General features: G+C 40.2%; 1 protein-coding gene across 2 annotated transcripts in view; it reads left to right on the top strand.

Annotated features, from left to right (window-relative positions):
• Nucleotides 1-10,985, top strand: part of LOC147738097 (uncharacterized) — a 52,703-nt gene extending 41,718 nt beyond the window's left edge. For both annotated transcript variants that reach the window (XM_086952128.1, XM_086952129.1), the window contains one exon: nucleotides 1,483-10,985. In XM_086952128.1, the coding sequence (XP_086808254.1) occupies nucleotides 2,889-4,352 (1,464 nt within the window). In that variant the 5' untranslated portion in view covers nucleotides 1,483-2,888 and the 3' untranslated portion in view covers nucleotides 4,353-10,985. The remainder of the gene's footprint in view (nucleotides 1-1,482) is intronic.
• The last annotated feature ends 4,270 nt before the right edge of the window (nucleotides 10,986-15,255 follow it).

The raw sequence follows: 15,255 nt of genomic DNA, 5'->3' as shown, positions 1-15,255 counted from the left end.
TAAAGCAACTTGGGTAAGAGCTTCAGTAGTGGGAAATCTGCTGTTCTCCAGTAATGGGGTATCTTTCATAGATTCACATGCTTGAATCATTCCCCGTCGTTGAAGTGGGATTCCCACGGTACATAGAATAGCAATATAGCAATAGCATAGCTAAAGGAGCAATGGGAAGTATTGCAACATGGACGTTAATAGGAAAAAACTTGTCACTTTAATAACTTGTCCAAGTTACTAGATATGGTACAAACTCCAGCCAATCAGGCAACAGCACCCTCTGGAACCTTCTCCTCAGAGGCTCAGGCTCTCAGATTTTCTACTGCATGTCATGTGAAGGGAGTCTCCCTGAGCTCTGCTCAGCACCTCTACCTTTTCACTTCAGAAACTCTTCAGAATAGCTTCACTGCTTTGTCTACTACAAAAAGGTCACTCATCAGACACTGTGAGTCTTGTGGGAAATTCTGGCTTCATTCCGAAGACCCCCACAAAAAGTGTATCTATTGCCTCCACCCTGAACATGATTGTAAAATCTGCAGGACTTTTCCTCAAAAGACTTTAAGAGACAGAGAGGGACGTCTACTTCTGTGGTTACAGAAACTCAAGACTAAGGATAATCCCTTATCAGATGTTGAGAGTGATTCCGCTCTCAGGACTGTCATCTCTAAGAAGAGGGCTAGTGCGGCTCAGATGGTATCTGCTAAGGCTAAGGTGCTCAAGAAAGACCACACCTCTACTCATGAAGGCCAGACTTCTTCCTCAAAAAGGGCTCCTGTTCTTTCTAAGGGGTACTTATCCCCTCTACGCCTCCGAGATCTAAGTCTCAGGCATCTAAGTCTCTTCCTGAGACAAATTTGCCTAAAAAATGGGTTCCTCGTCGACGATGACTTCCGTCGCCACTGCTACGACGACGACTTCCACCTTCTCTTCTCCTCAACCTACATTGATTATGTTGTCAGCGTTCTCTCCTCCGACGTTTGTCATGGTGTCGGTGAAGCCTCGCTCGTCTGCCACCTCCCTCACTTCGTCGTCATAGTCCTCGCAACACACAATAGATTTGCGTGCGGCAGAGGCCAGAGCTCAAAAGTCAGGATACCAGATACAAGTAGGTGGTAACTCAGGGCAGCGGGAAACGCCTGTTGTCCGTGGAGGGGAAATTCCCATCCTAGAAATCTACATTAAAAATTAATTAATAGTATTCTATTTTCAATATCTTTTTGGTGCCAGTCCATATGACTTTAATGTCTGCTTTTGGGATTCTATGTTACAAGTCCATAGGGTACATGTATCCTTTGTGAGCTTAATAAAATGTTGGAAATTCTACAAATCCTCACTTATAGATCCAAGTACTCTCAGGCTACCATTCTACACTCTGCTCTGTCTGAAGAACAGCTCAACACTTTCAAAATTCTGCAATTCTGCATTGATATGGCTTGTAAATTATTTTTGGGGATATTTACATGTATTAACTATTTAATTGTAATACTATAGGTGATTGAAATTACGGACGAAGAAGGCAAGATTTAGCACCTGCCAACTGAATGTAAGCGCCATAAGAAGGTTAATTTTGAAAAACTGATTGACATCCAGCGTTCTAAGTTTAAACAATTTCCAAAATCTAGGTGTGGCGAGGAAGTGGGAGCTGAGGAAGGTACTATACATGTAAGTGAAGTCTCTAATTTTGCATTTCATTAACCGAGAGCAAAGTCCTATCTGTCCACACAGCATCAGAGATAATGCCAGAAAGACCAATCACAACATCCTCATCTGAAATATTATCAGAAAGACAAATTGCCTCAGCATGACAGAATAACGTTCATCTAAAGCACGCATGATCTAAAGCATCATGTAATTCCAGAGTGGCAGCACACACTGCATAAAAGAAAGATATAACAAAAGGTTTCTTCTGCAGACCATCAAAGAAAAGACACTTAAAGAAGACTCCGAAGCTGACACGCTACCAACCAAAAGATTGGAAAATCACCTTTGTTCAACAACCGTTTTTAACCAGTTACGCAAGTTTGAGACTATCTGCCTCTGGATAGAACACCACGACCCACTCTGCTCACTCTGGCGAAAACCTTAAAAATTCAGCCCTTTATTGTGTTCATGACCATCTCAGATTGTTTCCTTTTTATTGTGTACTGTTCTGTAATTCTATGTAAATTGCCTCAACATTATCTGTTGTGAAGGAGTGATATGTAAAACTGTTAAATATAAAAATAGATTAAATGAGCACCGTTGCGCTATAGCTAATGTAAATAAATCCTCGTCTTCAGAACTGCAATCCTTAACCTTCCACCAAACATAGAAAGGGTAAAAGAAACTGATGTTCTGCGACTGGTGAGACACAATATTACTGTGCATGTTCTAATGTTCTCAGTTACTGCCATTACGCCAGTGCAAAAAGGTACTTAGCAGTTTAATCATTACATATCAGACTAACACCTTATCACTGCATTGCTAAGAACCTATACAAATAGATTTGAGAAAAACTTCAGTCACAAAATAAGTTGCTGCCGGAGAGGCTATAACCAAAAGACTGTTATTTGCTAGAAACATTTCAACAGGTTTTAAAGGGCTGCATCCAGACATATTTTTCTCAATTTAAGTGTTAAGAAGATTACACGCAATTTCGTTTAAAGATAAATGCTGAACATTATCTAAACAAGCCCGACTCTAAAATCGGGTTCACTCTTACCGTGGCATATAAGCAAGAGAAAACTAAATGTAGAGACATTAACTCAAGGAATACACATTATAAAAACACGGGCTGTGAGAACAAATTCAGTGTTAAAACTCGCCTCAATCAAAGCAAAGTAACCCAAGTTGGGGAAAAAAGTTACCTGTGCCAAAAAAGATTCGGCCATAAATCTCATCTCACTGAATTTGAGAAAATGCACACTGGGGAAAACCATTCTCAGTGCTCTGAATGCCAAAAAAGTTTCAGCTTTACATCTTATCTCACTGAACATATGAGAATCCACACTGGGGACAAACCTTATCAGTGCTCTGAATGCCTGAAAAGGTTTTGTAACAAACAATGTCTTTCTCGACATGTATTAACCCACTCTGTGGAAAAACCTTACCAGTGCTCTGAATGCCAGAAATATTTCAGTAATAAAAGAGACCTTAATGTACATATAAGGACCCACACTGGGGAAAAACCTTATCAGTGCTCTGAATGCCAGAAAAGGTTTCGTACAAAACAAAGTCTTTCTCAACATGTATTAACCCACACTGGGGAAAAACCTTATCAGTGCTCTGAATGCCAGAAAAGGTTTAGTCAAAAACAAAGTCTTTTTCAACATGTATTAACCCACACTGGGGTAAAACCTTATCAGTGCACAGATTGCCAGAAATGTTTCAATGCCTTAACCCATCTCACTCGGCATAGAAGAACTCACACTGGAGAGAAACCTTATCAGTGCTCGGAATGCCAGAAATGTTTCATTGACAAAAACAGTCTCACTCTTCATATAAGAACCCACACTGGGGAGAAACCTTTTCAGTGCTCTGAATGCCAGAAATGTTTCAGGGTAAAAAAAAGACTCAATCAACATACAAGAATCCACACTGGGGAAAAACCTTATCAGTGCTCTGAATGCCAGAAAAGGTTTTGTAAAAAACAAAGTCTTTCTCAACATGCAATGAACCACACTGGGGAAAAACCTTATACGTGCTCTGAATGCCAGAAATGTTTCAATTTAAAAAGTAGTCTCACACGGCACATAAGAATCCACACTGGGGAAAAACCTTATCAGTGCCCTGAATGCCAGAAATGTTTCAGTTTAAAAAGTAGACTCACACAGCACATCAGAATCCACACTGGGGAAAACCCTTATCAGTGCTCTGAATGCCAGGAAAGGTTTTGTAACCAACAAAGTCTTTCTCAACATTCAATAACCCATTCTGTGGAACATCCTTATCAGTGCTCTGAATGCAAGAAATGTTTCAGTATAAAAAGTAATCTCACACGGCACATAAGAATCCACACTGGGGAAAAACCTTATCAGTGCATTGAATGCCAGAAATGTTTCAGTGAAAAAAGAATGCTCACTACACATACAAGAACCCACACTGGGGAAAAACCTTATCAGTGCATTGAATGTCAGAAATGTTTCAGTGAAAAAAGAATACTCACTCGGCATACAAGAACCCACACTGGGGAAAAACCTTATCAGTGCATTGAATGTCACAAATGTTTCAGTGAAAAAATCAATCTCACTCACCATATAAGAACCCACACTGGGGAAAAACCTTATCAGTGCTCCGAATGCCAAAAATGTTTCAGCTGTAAATCTGATCTCACTGCACATGTGAGAATCCACACTGGGGGAAAAACATTATCAGTGCTCTAAATGTCAGAAAAGATTCAGAGGTAGTGATGGTTACATGCACCATAAGAAAACACACCAACAAAAATAATTCAGTGCTCCAAGTGCCAGAAAAGCATCAATTTAAAATGCAATCTCACTCTAAATGAGCAGACGCACACAATGAAAAAACATTACCAATGCTGTGAATGCCAGAAATTCCTATTTTTTGATAGGCACAGCCTTACTAACCATAATCAACTCCATTCTGATGAAAACCTTATGAGTGCTCTGAATGCCAGAAAAGCTGCAGAGAAAAACGCTATCTCACCATGAGAAACTCCACACTGGAGAAAATCCTTATGCCATAAAAGCTTGAATCTGAAAGACAGTGTTATGCTTCATGAGAGATCCCACTCTGGGGAAAAACCTTATGAGTGCTCGAAATGCAAGCAAAGTTTTGGTCACAAATTACTTCTCACTTGTCAGGAGCAAACTCACAAGGGAGAAAAAAGCCTTATGTGTGTTCGGAATGTCAGATAAGGTTTATTCACGAATACAATGTCATTTCACATGAGAGAATTCACACTGGACTAAAGCCTTATACAGGAGGGGAAAGCCAGAAACGTTATACTCAGAAAGGAGATCTCACTTAACATGAGAAATGCACTCCCACCATGTGAAAAGTAAGGCATATCTTGAGTTGCAGAAAAGCTTCTAACAACCTGACTTTACATGAGAGAGCACATATTGTAGTTGCAATAGGATTCATCAAGAAACTCTTGCAGGGTAACTTAGGTTGCCCGCATGCAACCTCCAAAGAAATTTCAGGCCTTGAAAATGTTTTAATTGCAACAAAATCCACAATTTGAGTGTCTGAAAGTTACAAAACTCTCAAGGTCTTTACTTGACACAGAGAAGGGTTCGTACTTGCAAACATCAACTAATGAACAAAAAATTCACAATATTAATGTCTTAAATTTTCTCCACCCAAAAGGTTTCTACTCACACTTGTTTCTTTACATATGACTGAAATCTAGATTTTCATGATAAGATTAGGCCTAGGCGGTGTTCCGCATTGAAGAACTCCGCAAAGTGTAAAAAAAACTCAACCGCTCAACGCAGAGTTCTGCGAGCAGCGGAGTGCGTTAGGGTCAATTTGAAGCGCTTTTTCGGCGAGTAGCACGCTACTCCAGGATCCAAAAATGATTAGTGGTGAATTAGTGTAGGGAAATATAAAATGTATTTGAGAGCTGGACATGTTGGTCTGTTAGTTGGGTTGAAAAAGAGAGTGGGGGGGATAGAAGAGGGAAGGTTTTGCATTTATATAGCGCTTTCTACCCCATATGTAGTGTTGAAGTGCTTTTCAGCGAGTAGCATGCTACTCCAGAACCCAAAAAGATGAATAGATAGATCAATTATGGTGGGTAGGTTGTTTTATTCTATAAATACAACTGTACGAAAATTCATAACAATTCTGTTGTAAAGTTGTATCCAAGAGGCAAGTATAGTCTCTGATAATAATGTATACAAAGTTGGCTTGCCATCAAGACTGATGCCCCGTAATGTTGATGCAAAGTCATCTGTGCTGGAGTATCCTAGACTCTTGTTGAATTGTACCATCCAACTTGTAGGTTCTGCTATTTGTATCAGGTCCAGGTTCTAGGCAGACACAAACGCCGAAATTGTGCACTATTTATATTAAGCATAATGTAGGTGAACAGATGACAGTAACCACAGTACAAGCTGTATTAGGTGCTTAGAAGTAGAGTGACATAGAGGGCAATAAACACTCCACTAACTCTGTCACTAGCTAAGTACAGACGAACGCCAAAGGTCCTCGTACATAATGAAGCATCAGAATGCACCCTCTTTCTGCATCCCATGGGCATTTTGGCTTTTGTTCTACAGAAGAGGCTGCAGACACTTCCATAGCCCTTTATGTAGCTTGGATCACGTAGGAGAGATTCTAAGCAGGCATGTTTTCCTTTGTATTGGGCATGGCCACTTTCAAATGTGGGAAAACCTTTTGTCTTGCGACTGCACTGTATTACTGACACGGGTGAAAGGACAAACAAGCAGTCAGGAGGCGCACTGATTGTATTCCCCCACCTGACAGGATGGTGACAGACCCCAACCACCTGCAGGGGAAACGGGCCTCCTCGTTTAATAGCTCCCAGACACTTTAACTTTGTAAGCAGACTGGTGGTTTACGACTGTACCTACGTTGGGGCACCACATGCTTTTTCCAGCATAATCTGGTGTACTCCCCCTGTGTGGGATGATAGCACCCACTAAAGACTGCATCGTTGTGTAGTCTGGGATAGTGCACCTTCCATGTAATTCTGAACTGGGCCTTTAAATACGGTATTATTTTGTGTTTTAATTCAGGTATAAAAAGAATGTGGTACTACTTGTATACTAGGGTAGGACAAGGAAGATTGAATTTCTACGGTGGCAGCAATGTTTTTGTCAAAGTGCTTTATGCCCTCAACACCCTCCCGTACCCTGAACATAATGGGATTACGTAGATTACACCTCTGCGTGCCATTTGCATTTCAATACAGTGATTAATATGGCTTTATCAAGTTCAAAGCCATTAGGCTTTCCCGACCTGTCTGATACTTGCATATGGAAAAGATGGGTCATTTGGAACCTAAAGATAGATAAACATATTAATAGGTCACAATTTAAGTCTGCATCTAAAATAAAACTGTAAATTAGGAGAGGTGAGAAGTGAGAAGTAAAAAGGCAGCCGTTAATCGAGCTGCATTTGTACATAGGCCTTCCTATATTATGAGATCTATTCCTGCTTCAGTCTTTAATTGCAATGAATACTTTAATACCCAGGCATGAAGTCATCATCGAGCTGTTTAAATAATCCACCTGTCTCGCCACCTTTTCCCTGCCGCATCCTTAACCAGTGGCCTAGCCAGTGTGCCCTGGGCCCCAAGGCAAGAAAGAAAATGTGACCCCTGCCCTCTGTTTGGACTGTGGAAAACAGCAATAATCATTGTTCTGTGGGCCCATCAGGCCTCTGTTTTGAACTGTGACAAACAGCAGTTATCAGGGTTCAGTGGGCCTTTAAGGCATCTGGGAGCAGGTGCCACTCTAGTTGCTGCACCAATGGGAAGCCCTTAACAGCTTCTATTCTAGCCCTACTGTAGAACCGAAACAGACAAGTACTGATCTGGCCATATATGCAGGCATGCAGCCGCCTCTTCCACTGAAGGGATTTAAGTCTCATGAAAGCAGCATGCGGGAAACAACCATTTTCTGAGGCAAAGTCAACCAACACCTCGTCTGTTCCAACCTTTTTCCATTTAAAACCAGGGACAAAAAAACGGTTCATCGTCATCCCTTGCTTATCAGAGTAAAATAGATTCATCTAACATTACAGTTTACCACATAAAAAATTGTGATTCTGTTTACAAATTAAAACTGGCATGCATATAGAAAGGGGAGCCTTTGGCCAAAATAGCCATTTTCCCTACCCCTACTTTTAACACATCTTATACAAAAAATACTAACTACATTGTCATCCGTAAATAGTCATTAGCGCCTACTCATAACCAAATGCCACTTAGAATTGTCTTTTACTTCAAGCTTTTAAAAGTAAATTTATATAAAAGCAGTATTGAATTTTTTGACATTGTGTACTCTTACCAAAATTTAGAGCATCAATTTTATGACACACCATAGAAAGAAGGAGTTGTTTATATATACTAAACCTCCAGAAACGTTTGATTAACCAGTTATAAAGTCACGTCTAGCTTAGTTTATAGTCTTCTTTTTTTTAATAGAAATTATTTCACATTGTTACTTGATCTGCATGGCTAAACACTTAGCCAGTTTTAACTTTCACTCTGCTGCCCCCACTACCCTGAGCTCATTATTGTGGTTTTTAGTTATACCTTTCTCTATAACAAAATATGCCTGAACTCCTTCCTCTCAGTGAGGGGGTTGTATCACGGTGCAAGGAGATTCCCAATAAGGAAGCATGCCAACTATGGTGGGTGAGGGAAATCTTCCCTTTAGAGGGATATTTCATCTTAGCTAGGTCTTCATTTGCAAAAGTAATCCTCATAGACCCAAGGGTTTCTTGTTTGTGGTAGAAATACATTTTTACCCCTTCATTGTACGTTCAAGCACAGACCATTGCATGAAATGTTGTGATCTATGTAGTGGAAATACTCTGTGCACTGAGAAAATGTGTTAAAATAACGGAAAGTTGATAATCGCATTTAATAACTTCTCATACCTGGATTTATCTAGAAGAGAAGTCTGTTAATTCTAGCAGATTTTTGATACCACAAGGTATAAGAAATTAGGGTGTTCTTTATCTGATATATTTATCAGTAAATTATCTGAAATTATTGAACATAAATTTTGCAAGTATTATTTCTAAATATAAAGGAAGTTCTATATTGGTCTTTTCTGAACTAACCCCAGTGCGTATGACTACAATAACCACCGCTCACAAATCAATATTGTGCTTGTTTAGTGAGATAGCTAAATGATCTAGGAGAAACCAGGAACTGGCGTCAGTATTTTTCTTAGGAAGCTTCAAGTTAGAGAATGGAAACACTTTTTAGAAAGCCCCAAAAATTGTGATAAAGATATTTCAATATGTTTGACAAAAAGAATAGGTACATTTCATGACAATATTGAAATAACAGAAACACATATTTACACAACATTACAAAAATATTAGAGACTAAATGTCAGCAATATAGGAAATACTGAGGTTCATGTACTAATAATCCATTTAGTAAAAAGTGGTTGCTTGTAGAGTCAGCACACTACTGTGTCTGTGATTGCTTTTAAATAATGGAATTTTTTAATGCACCCCATTTTACTTTCAGATTTACAAATGTCCCCTTGGGTTACTACCTCCTGTTACTGTTTTTCAGCCCACATATGGTTTCAAAGTTTAATACATACCTTAAGGATGTATTTAATATTAAGAAGGTAAACTATTAACATTCCCCTTCCAAATTCTGAATTGTTAAATGGGCTTAGTACATTTCTAAAAGGGGTTTAGCATTTCCAAACTCTGTGAAATACTGAACCAGTGGATTTTTTTTAACAATAAAACCCTTGGTACATGAGGCAATTTTTCTCAATTTCCTCCAAATTAAGTTTGATAATAATGTTAGTTGAATGATAACCTGTACATGTACCTATTTAGTGTTAGTGTTGCTTCAGATCAAATAAAAACCATCACACGTAACTCTTACACAATACTTAAAGACAGAATTTCTGACATCCAGCTTTAATGCTTTGTTAAATATATTTGCAAATGTTGTAACTTAAACAGGAAAACAGTCTCTGGACATAAAATAGGATGTAATCATAATCTTTAGATACATCTTCTGAGTTTTAGGAACAATGTGTGTCTTCTGGGTTTACTCTAAACCACTATAATAAGCATATTCAATCCTTTTAGATTTGATTTGTTTGTACTGGTGTCTATTGCAGACAATAATCTAGATTTAGACCAAGGATCAATTCCACCCATGGCTTTTAAAACCTATTTATCAATGATCTCTATTAGTGTTATCGCAACTAAAACTGTAATAGAACTGATCTGACAGATGGACCTTCAAGTATTATGCTCAGTCAATTTATTGAACAAACTATGGAGTTAAAATCTGAATAGATTATATCCACAAGCATTGCCTGAACACTGTATTTTTCATCAATAGATTACTTATCAGCACATCTTCACTCATCTTCTATTTTTCGCGGAGCTCGTGCTGGCTGTTTGAACTCTTTTGAAATATGACATTTAAATGTCCAAAAGTTCAGGAATTCTAGTTTCAAGCCTGGTCAAACCTTAATGAATGCTACACCAAAAGATGCCATTCTGTTCCTACATTTTATTGTGCATCATGATTCAGAAATGGTATGTTTTTGCTTTCGGAGGTAACATTCTAAACATATTTATTGTTGTTGCCATCCGAAAAATTATCACTAATTAGGAAGATAACAACAAGTGATCCTGTGATGCGTGCTGGAAGTGTTTGATTAGAAGGTGGATTGAATTAAAGTTTAGGTGACAATTTCACAAATGTATCTGGATTTTGTATATACTTAAAATTGTTGATCTCCAAAAAGGCCTAAATCAATAACTTGAATTGAAATTCAAGTTTATCATTTGAATCCTATTGTTGGAAAAGATGTGATTTTGAACCCCATGAGGTGGTTCTTTTCCAGAAAGCAGTCAGGTTGTAATCATGAGTCAAATAAGGCTGAGGAGGTTAAAATATTCAAATTGAATTCTATTTCCATATGAAATGTTCATTGTTCAGTATATTTCTCTTAGTATTTTAGTGTGCAGACTTTATTGCTTAAGGAAAATAATTAGTATTTCCTGTTCTTTATGAACGTTTCTATTGTTGAACTTTCTAGTTTACCCGAAATTAAGAATTGTGCTCTACATAACTTTGCTTTGTTACAGTATTTTGATTTTTATGTACACATTTTGTCTCTTATGTGCATAGCAACTTATGTTTTGTTTTGCTTTAATAATCAGCTTATGTTTATTAGGTTTTATTATTCAATAAAATGTTTCAAACACAACAAATGGTAGTTTATATGTATTTACAACTGCAGCATTTTTATTGTATGGGAACTTTCAAAGGGGCCAAAAATATGGTCTGCGGGATGACGGAGGACCACATTGGCATCATCAGGGGGAGGTTTGGGCAGGTGATTGGGGGTATATGTAAGGTTGGAAGTAGGGGGAACAAAGCATGTACATTGTGTGGACTGTGACTCCTGGAGTTATTGTGAGGGATACCATGCTACCCTGAAAATGAATCCCCTAGTGATTTTTATCAACCTACCTTATTCGGTTTTATAAAAGAAAACAATAAAAGTCATATATAAAATGATAAAACATCTTCCAAGTTACAGATTGACAAATATAATATGTCTAAGTTCATCAAAACACAAGATAAAAATGCATGAATTACAGTACAGAAGTTAATCTCAGCTTGACCTGAGTCTAACAGCAACCAGTAAAAAGTTGTAAAAAGATAAGAGTTGGTCTCACCTGCCTAAAACCCGCTTTTTTGAGAATGGGAATAATCAATAACTTTCTAGGGACAGCATAAAAACTACAAAACATTATAAAGTGCATCATGTCCTGAGGAGACACACCGTTGCAGCCACAGGGCATGAGGCACTGGCCTCTGTGGAAGCTGCAAGGGTGTGCCAAGAGGTAATGGAAGAGGTTGAGCTGAAACCGGGTCACTAGAAAATGATCATGGATGCTTTTAAACCCTAGAAGATAAGGTTCATTGGTTGGTACAGTTTTTGACACGATGTACTTACGCACACTAGGCTAACACAGCTCATTTCCCTCTCTATCACAGCGGCTCATTCTTAAAAAACACTCTTGGACCAGAGAAAGGTCCCTCTTACATATGCGCTCCGGGTTAGCGAATAGTTCCCACCTACCCTGGTAAGGCCTACTCTTATATACTGGAGCCATCGGATGCGCGAGACACGGTCAAGTGAAAGGCATTCCCATAGGACATCTTTGCGAATTGTATTTTCTTACCTAGCCCAAATATTAAGCCACAAAGCCAGGGGACGGAAAGTCAGTACATCTGAGAGGAAAGGCATCCCCAACTCTTCATGCACGACATAAAATGGGGTGCTTTGTGGGACTGAAAGGCCCATCGCAGGAAAGAGTTTTCAGCACTTTGCTCTGCCCCTACCCCAATGTGGCCCAATATCTCACTCCCATAACTAACCTTTGAGATATATTTAGCTTCATATATCTGCAAAAGAGACCCTATTGGCTTCCCTCCCACTCTGCTAGCAAAGTTAAAAACAGCTGCAAAAGCTTTCACTAGATCCCCTTTCTTCCAAGTAAGCAAAGGGCACCAACTCAAGGAATCGCCAAACACAACTCCCAAATAGGAGAAAACATTGGTCTTCGGTATTGACAAAAGTCCGAGTTTAAAAGTGAACTGTTTAGCTTTACGAGAAGTTGTAGGCCCCTAGCTGTCCTCGCCAAGAGGACTGCGTCATCCGCGTATAGAAGGACTGGTAGGCTACACTTGCCTACCTGGGGACAATCCACATTTGTGGCCAAAAGGGCCTTGGCTAAGGAATTAATATATAGGTTAAAAAGAACGGGTGCTAAAATGCACCCATGACACATCCCTCTCTTGATGTCAAGCAGACTGGACACTTTCAGGTCCTTTGAATAGCAGACAACCGCGGTTGAATCACGGTGAAGATCCCTCAGAAATAAAATGATGTTACTGTCAATGCCAATGGAGGTCATCAACTGCCACAGCTTGGACCTATTGACCCAGTGGAATAATGAGGACTGGTCCATGAAGGCTAGGTATATGGGGCTGGAACGAGCCACAGTGTATTTGTTCAGAACCATGTACAGGTTCAAACACTGTTCCACAGTGGAACGACCTGGGCGAAAGCCGTTTTGGATATCGGATAAAAAGTTGTTTTCATCAACCCAAGATACAAGTGTGTCAAGTACCATGTGGCCCACCACCTTCACCACAGAGAAATGAGCCTAAAACAATAGGTACTGTACCGATCTCACTTTTTAAATGCCGGGACTATATAAAGCCCAAGAATCTGAGCGGCCAACCTGGACTGCAGCATTGATAACAGTTGTGAGGACAGGCACCCAGGTTTTCATGTGGGCGATGTAGAGATCTGGCGGGATTCCATCTGGCACGTGGGCCTTGTTTTTAGACAGACCCAGAATACCGCCTCTCACCTCTTTCATGGTGAAAATAAGTTCTGACTTGCCTTCCACCCTTTCCTGCCCCTCAATTGGAGGGGTATCCGACTGGAAGATACTCTCGAAATTATGTACCCAATCATCCTCTGTGACATGAGCATTTAGTAATTCTAGTCATTAGCATTATTTCCAGATAGAAATGGGCTGTTAATAATGCCCCAGAACTTTGAGCTATTACGCAGTGTACTAGCCTCCACTAAATCGATCCAGGCCTCCTCCTTCAGGGCAGGCTTGCGAGTTGCTAGAGCAGCCTTATATGCTCTTCTTAGTCCTTTGACCGCCACCCGGTCTTGGTGCTTAACACCCAAGGCCAGTCTCAGGTTCCTGGAAGCGTGAGAGCACGTGAGTCAAACCATCGTGGACCTGGTTGCTTACGGCCCCCACCCGGGGCTTGTAGTAACTTCCTTATGACAGTAGACATGGATCCAAATGCACCCATGATTTCCGAAGCACTTGCATCATCATCAAGACAGGTGGCAAACTCACTGCGAGACTGAGTTAAAAGGGACTAATGGAGTAGCTGTGGGACAATACAACCCCACGTTATGCTCCTTCCTGCTTCCACCGCTTTAAGGGCGACACCAGCCCCCCCACGCCCACCTTGGTGTGTCAAAGTGTTCGGGTCCAGCCTGTTGAGACACAAATGGGGTTGTGGTCACTGCATTCACTCGCCTGCACAGAAAAATCGGTAACCAGAGAGTAAAAGGGGGTAGATACAAAGGTAAAATCAATAAAGGTCTCACACCCTCTTCCAATAAAGGTGGGAGTAATGTCTGTTTTCCCCGGAGGCAGCTTATTTATTACAGATGTCAGATCAAATTCAAGCAAGATGGAGTTAAGCTCAATGCCCTGGGGAGTATGTTCCATGTGTAAGCCTGCTTGTCGTGCACAGCCCATAGCTTCCACTCCTCCTTGCCTGATGTCCCCACACATGAGTGTTAAAATCCCCTGTTAAAAAAATGTAGTGATAACTCTGACCTTTTAACCGTGTGCCAATGACTTGTGCTACAGGCTGGGGTGGGCGATCACGGGCCACGAGGTTTGATCACCTGATTTCCTGATCAAATGCGTATTGTACGTTGCTTGACCTATGCTCTTTTGTAATATATGACAATGCTATGACCTGAATACTGGGATGTTTGGGTGGAGGGATGTTGGGGTTCTGTATTGTTAGTTATATAAAATTACAAAATGAGACCGCGTTTAATGTGTATGATGCTATTACAAGATACAAGTGGTACCTGGAGCAAGGTTTATCGTTTGCTCTTGCATATATCGCACAGTAATGCCAGATGTCATTGATTGTATGCTTCATTTTATTCTCTATCTCGTTGGATGCAGCCGGCCCTCTCTATGGGTTGTAGGCACGCTGCTGTGTACTTGTATCAATTGCAATAAAGGTCTTCCAAAAAAAAAAAAAAAAAAAACTCTGACCTTTCAAGATGCTATCCTGAAATACAGACCCCAGCAGAGTTATACAGCCCTCATCCGGGTGTGTAACTCCCCCGTTGTAATAGTTTACCCAGAAGTAGCTTGCTCTTTCCACTGGACAACAACATCACATGTGAATTGGGAGAGACATATAGTGAGGTAGTGTAAGAAACTGGCTCTGTATACTGCACTAAAGTGAGGTACAGTGTGTATAGAGTCCAAGTTCTCCAGAGGTAGATAGAGGTTAAAGTTAGATAGAACCTTACTCTTTAAAGTGGTAGCTTGGTCGCGCAGTGAGGCAGTATCAGAGGACAGTGTTAAGCATTTGATGTACACACTCAGTCAGCAAATGAATTCATATACTCAAGAACTGAACTCTAGGCCAATTGTTTTTGTATTAAAAAATACTGTTTTATTTCTAGAACCATGCAAGTCTGGCACAGGTAAGCATAAAAATACTTTGCAGTAATAATTTACTTGTATGTTACGCTCCATTGTCGCAGCCACCGTGATCTCAAGGATAGATTACGGAAATGCCCTCTACCTTGGCCTGCCAAAAATCCTGACAAATAGGCTACAGGTTGTGATGAACGATGCGGCTCGTCTCATTTTTAGACTGCCAAGACGAACCAAAGCATCCCCCCTGTTACAGAGCCTCCATTGGCTCCCCATCAAGGAGCGAGTGGAATTTAAAAGCTTGTGTATAGCCCACAAAGCCATCTATGG

This window comes from Lissotriton vulgaris, chromosome 1_1, assembly GCF_964263255.1.
Source record: "Lissotriton vulgaris chromosome 1_1, aLisVul1.2, whole genome shotgun sequence".
In the NCBI taxonomy this organism is placed as follows: Eukaryota; Metazoa; Chordata; class Amphibia; order Caudata; family Salamandridae; genus Lissotriton; species Lissotriton vulgaris.
This window is presented reverse-complemented; position numbering and strand designations above follow the sequence as displayed.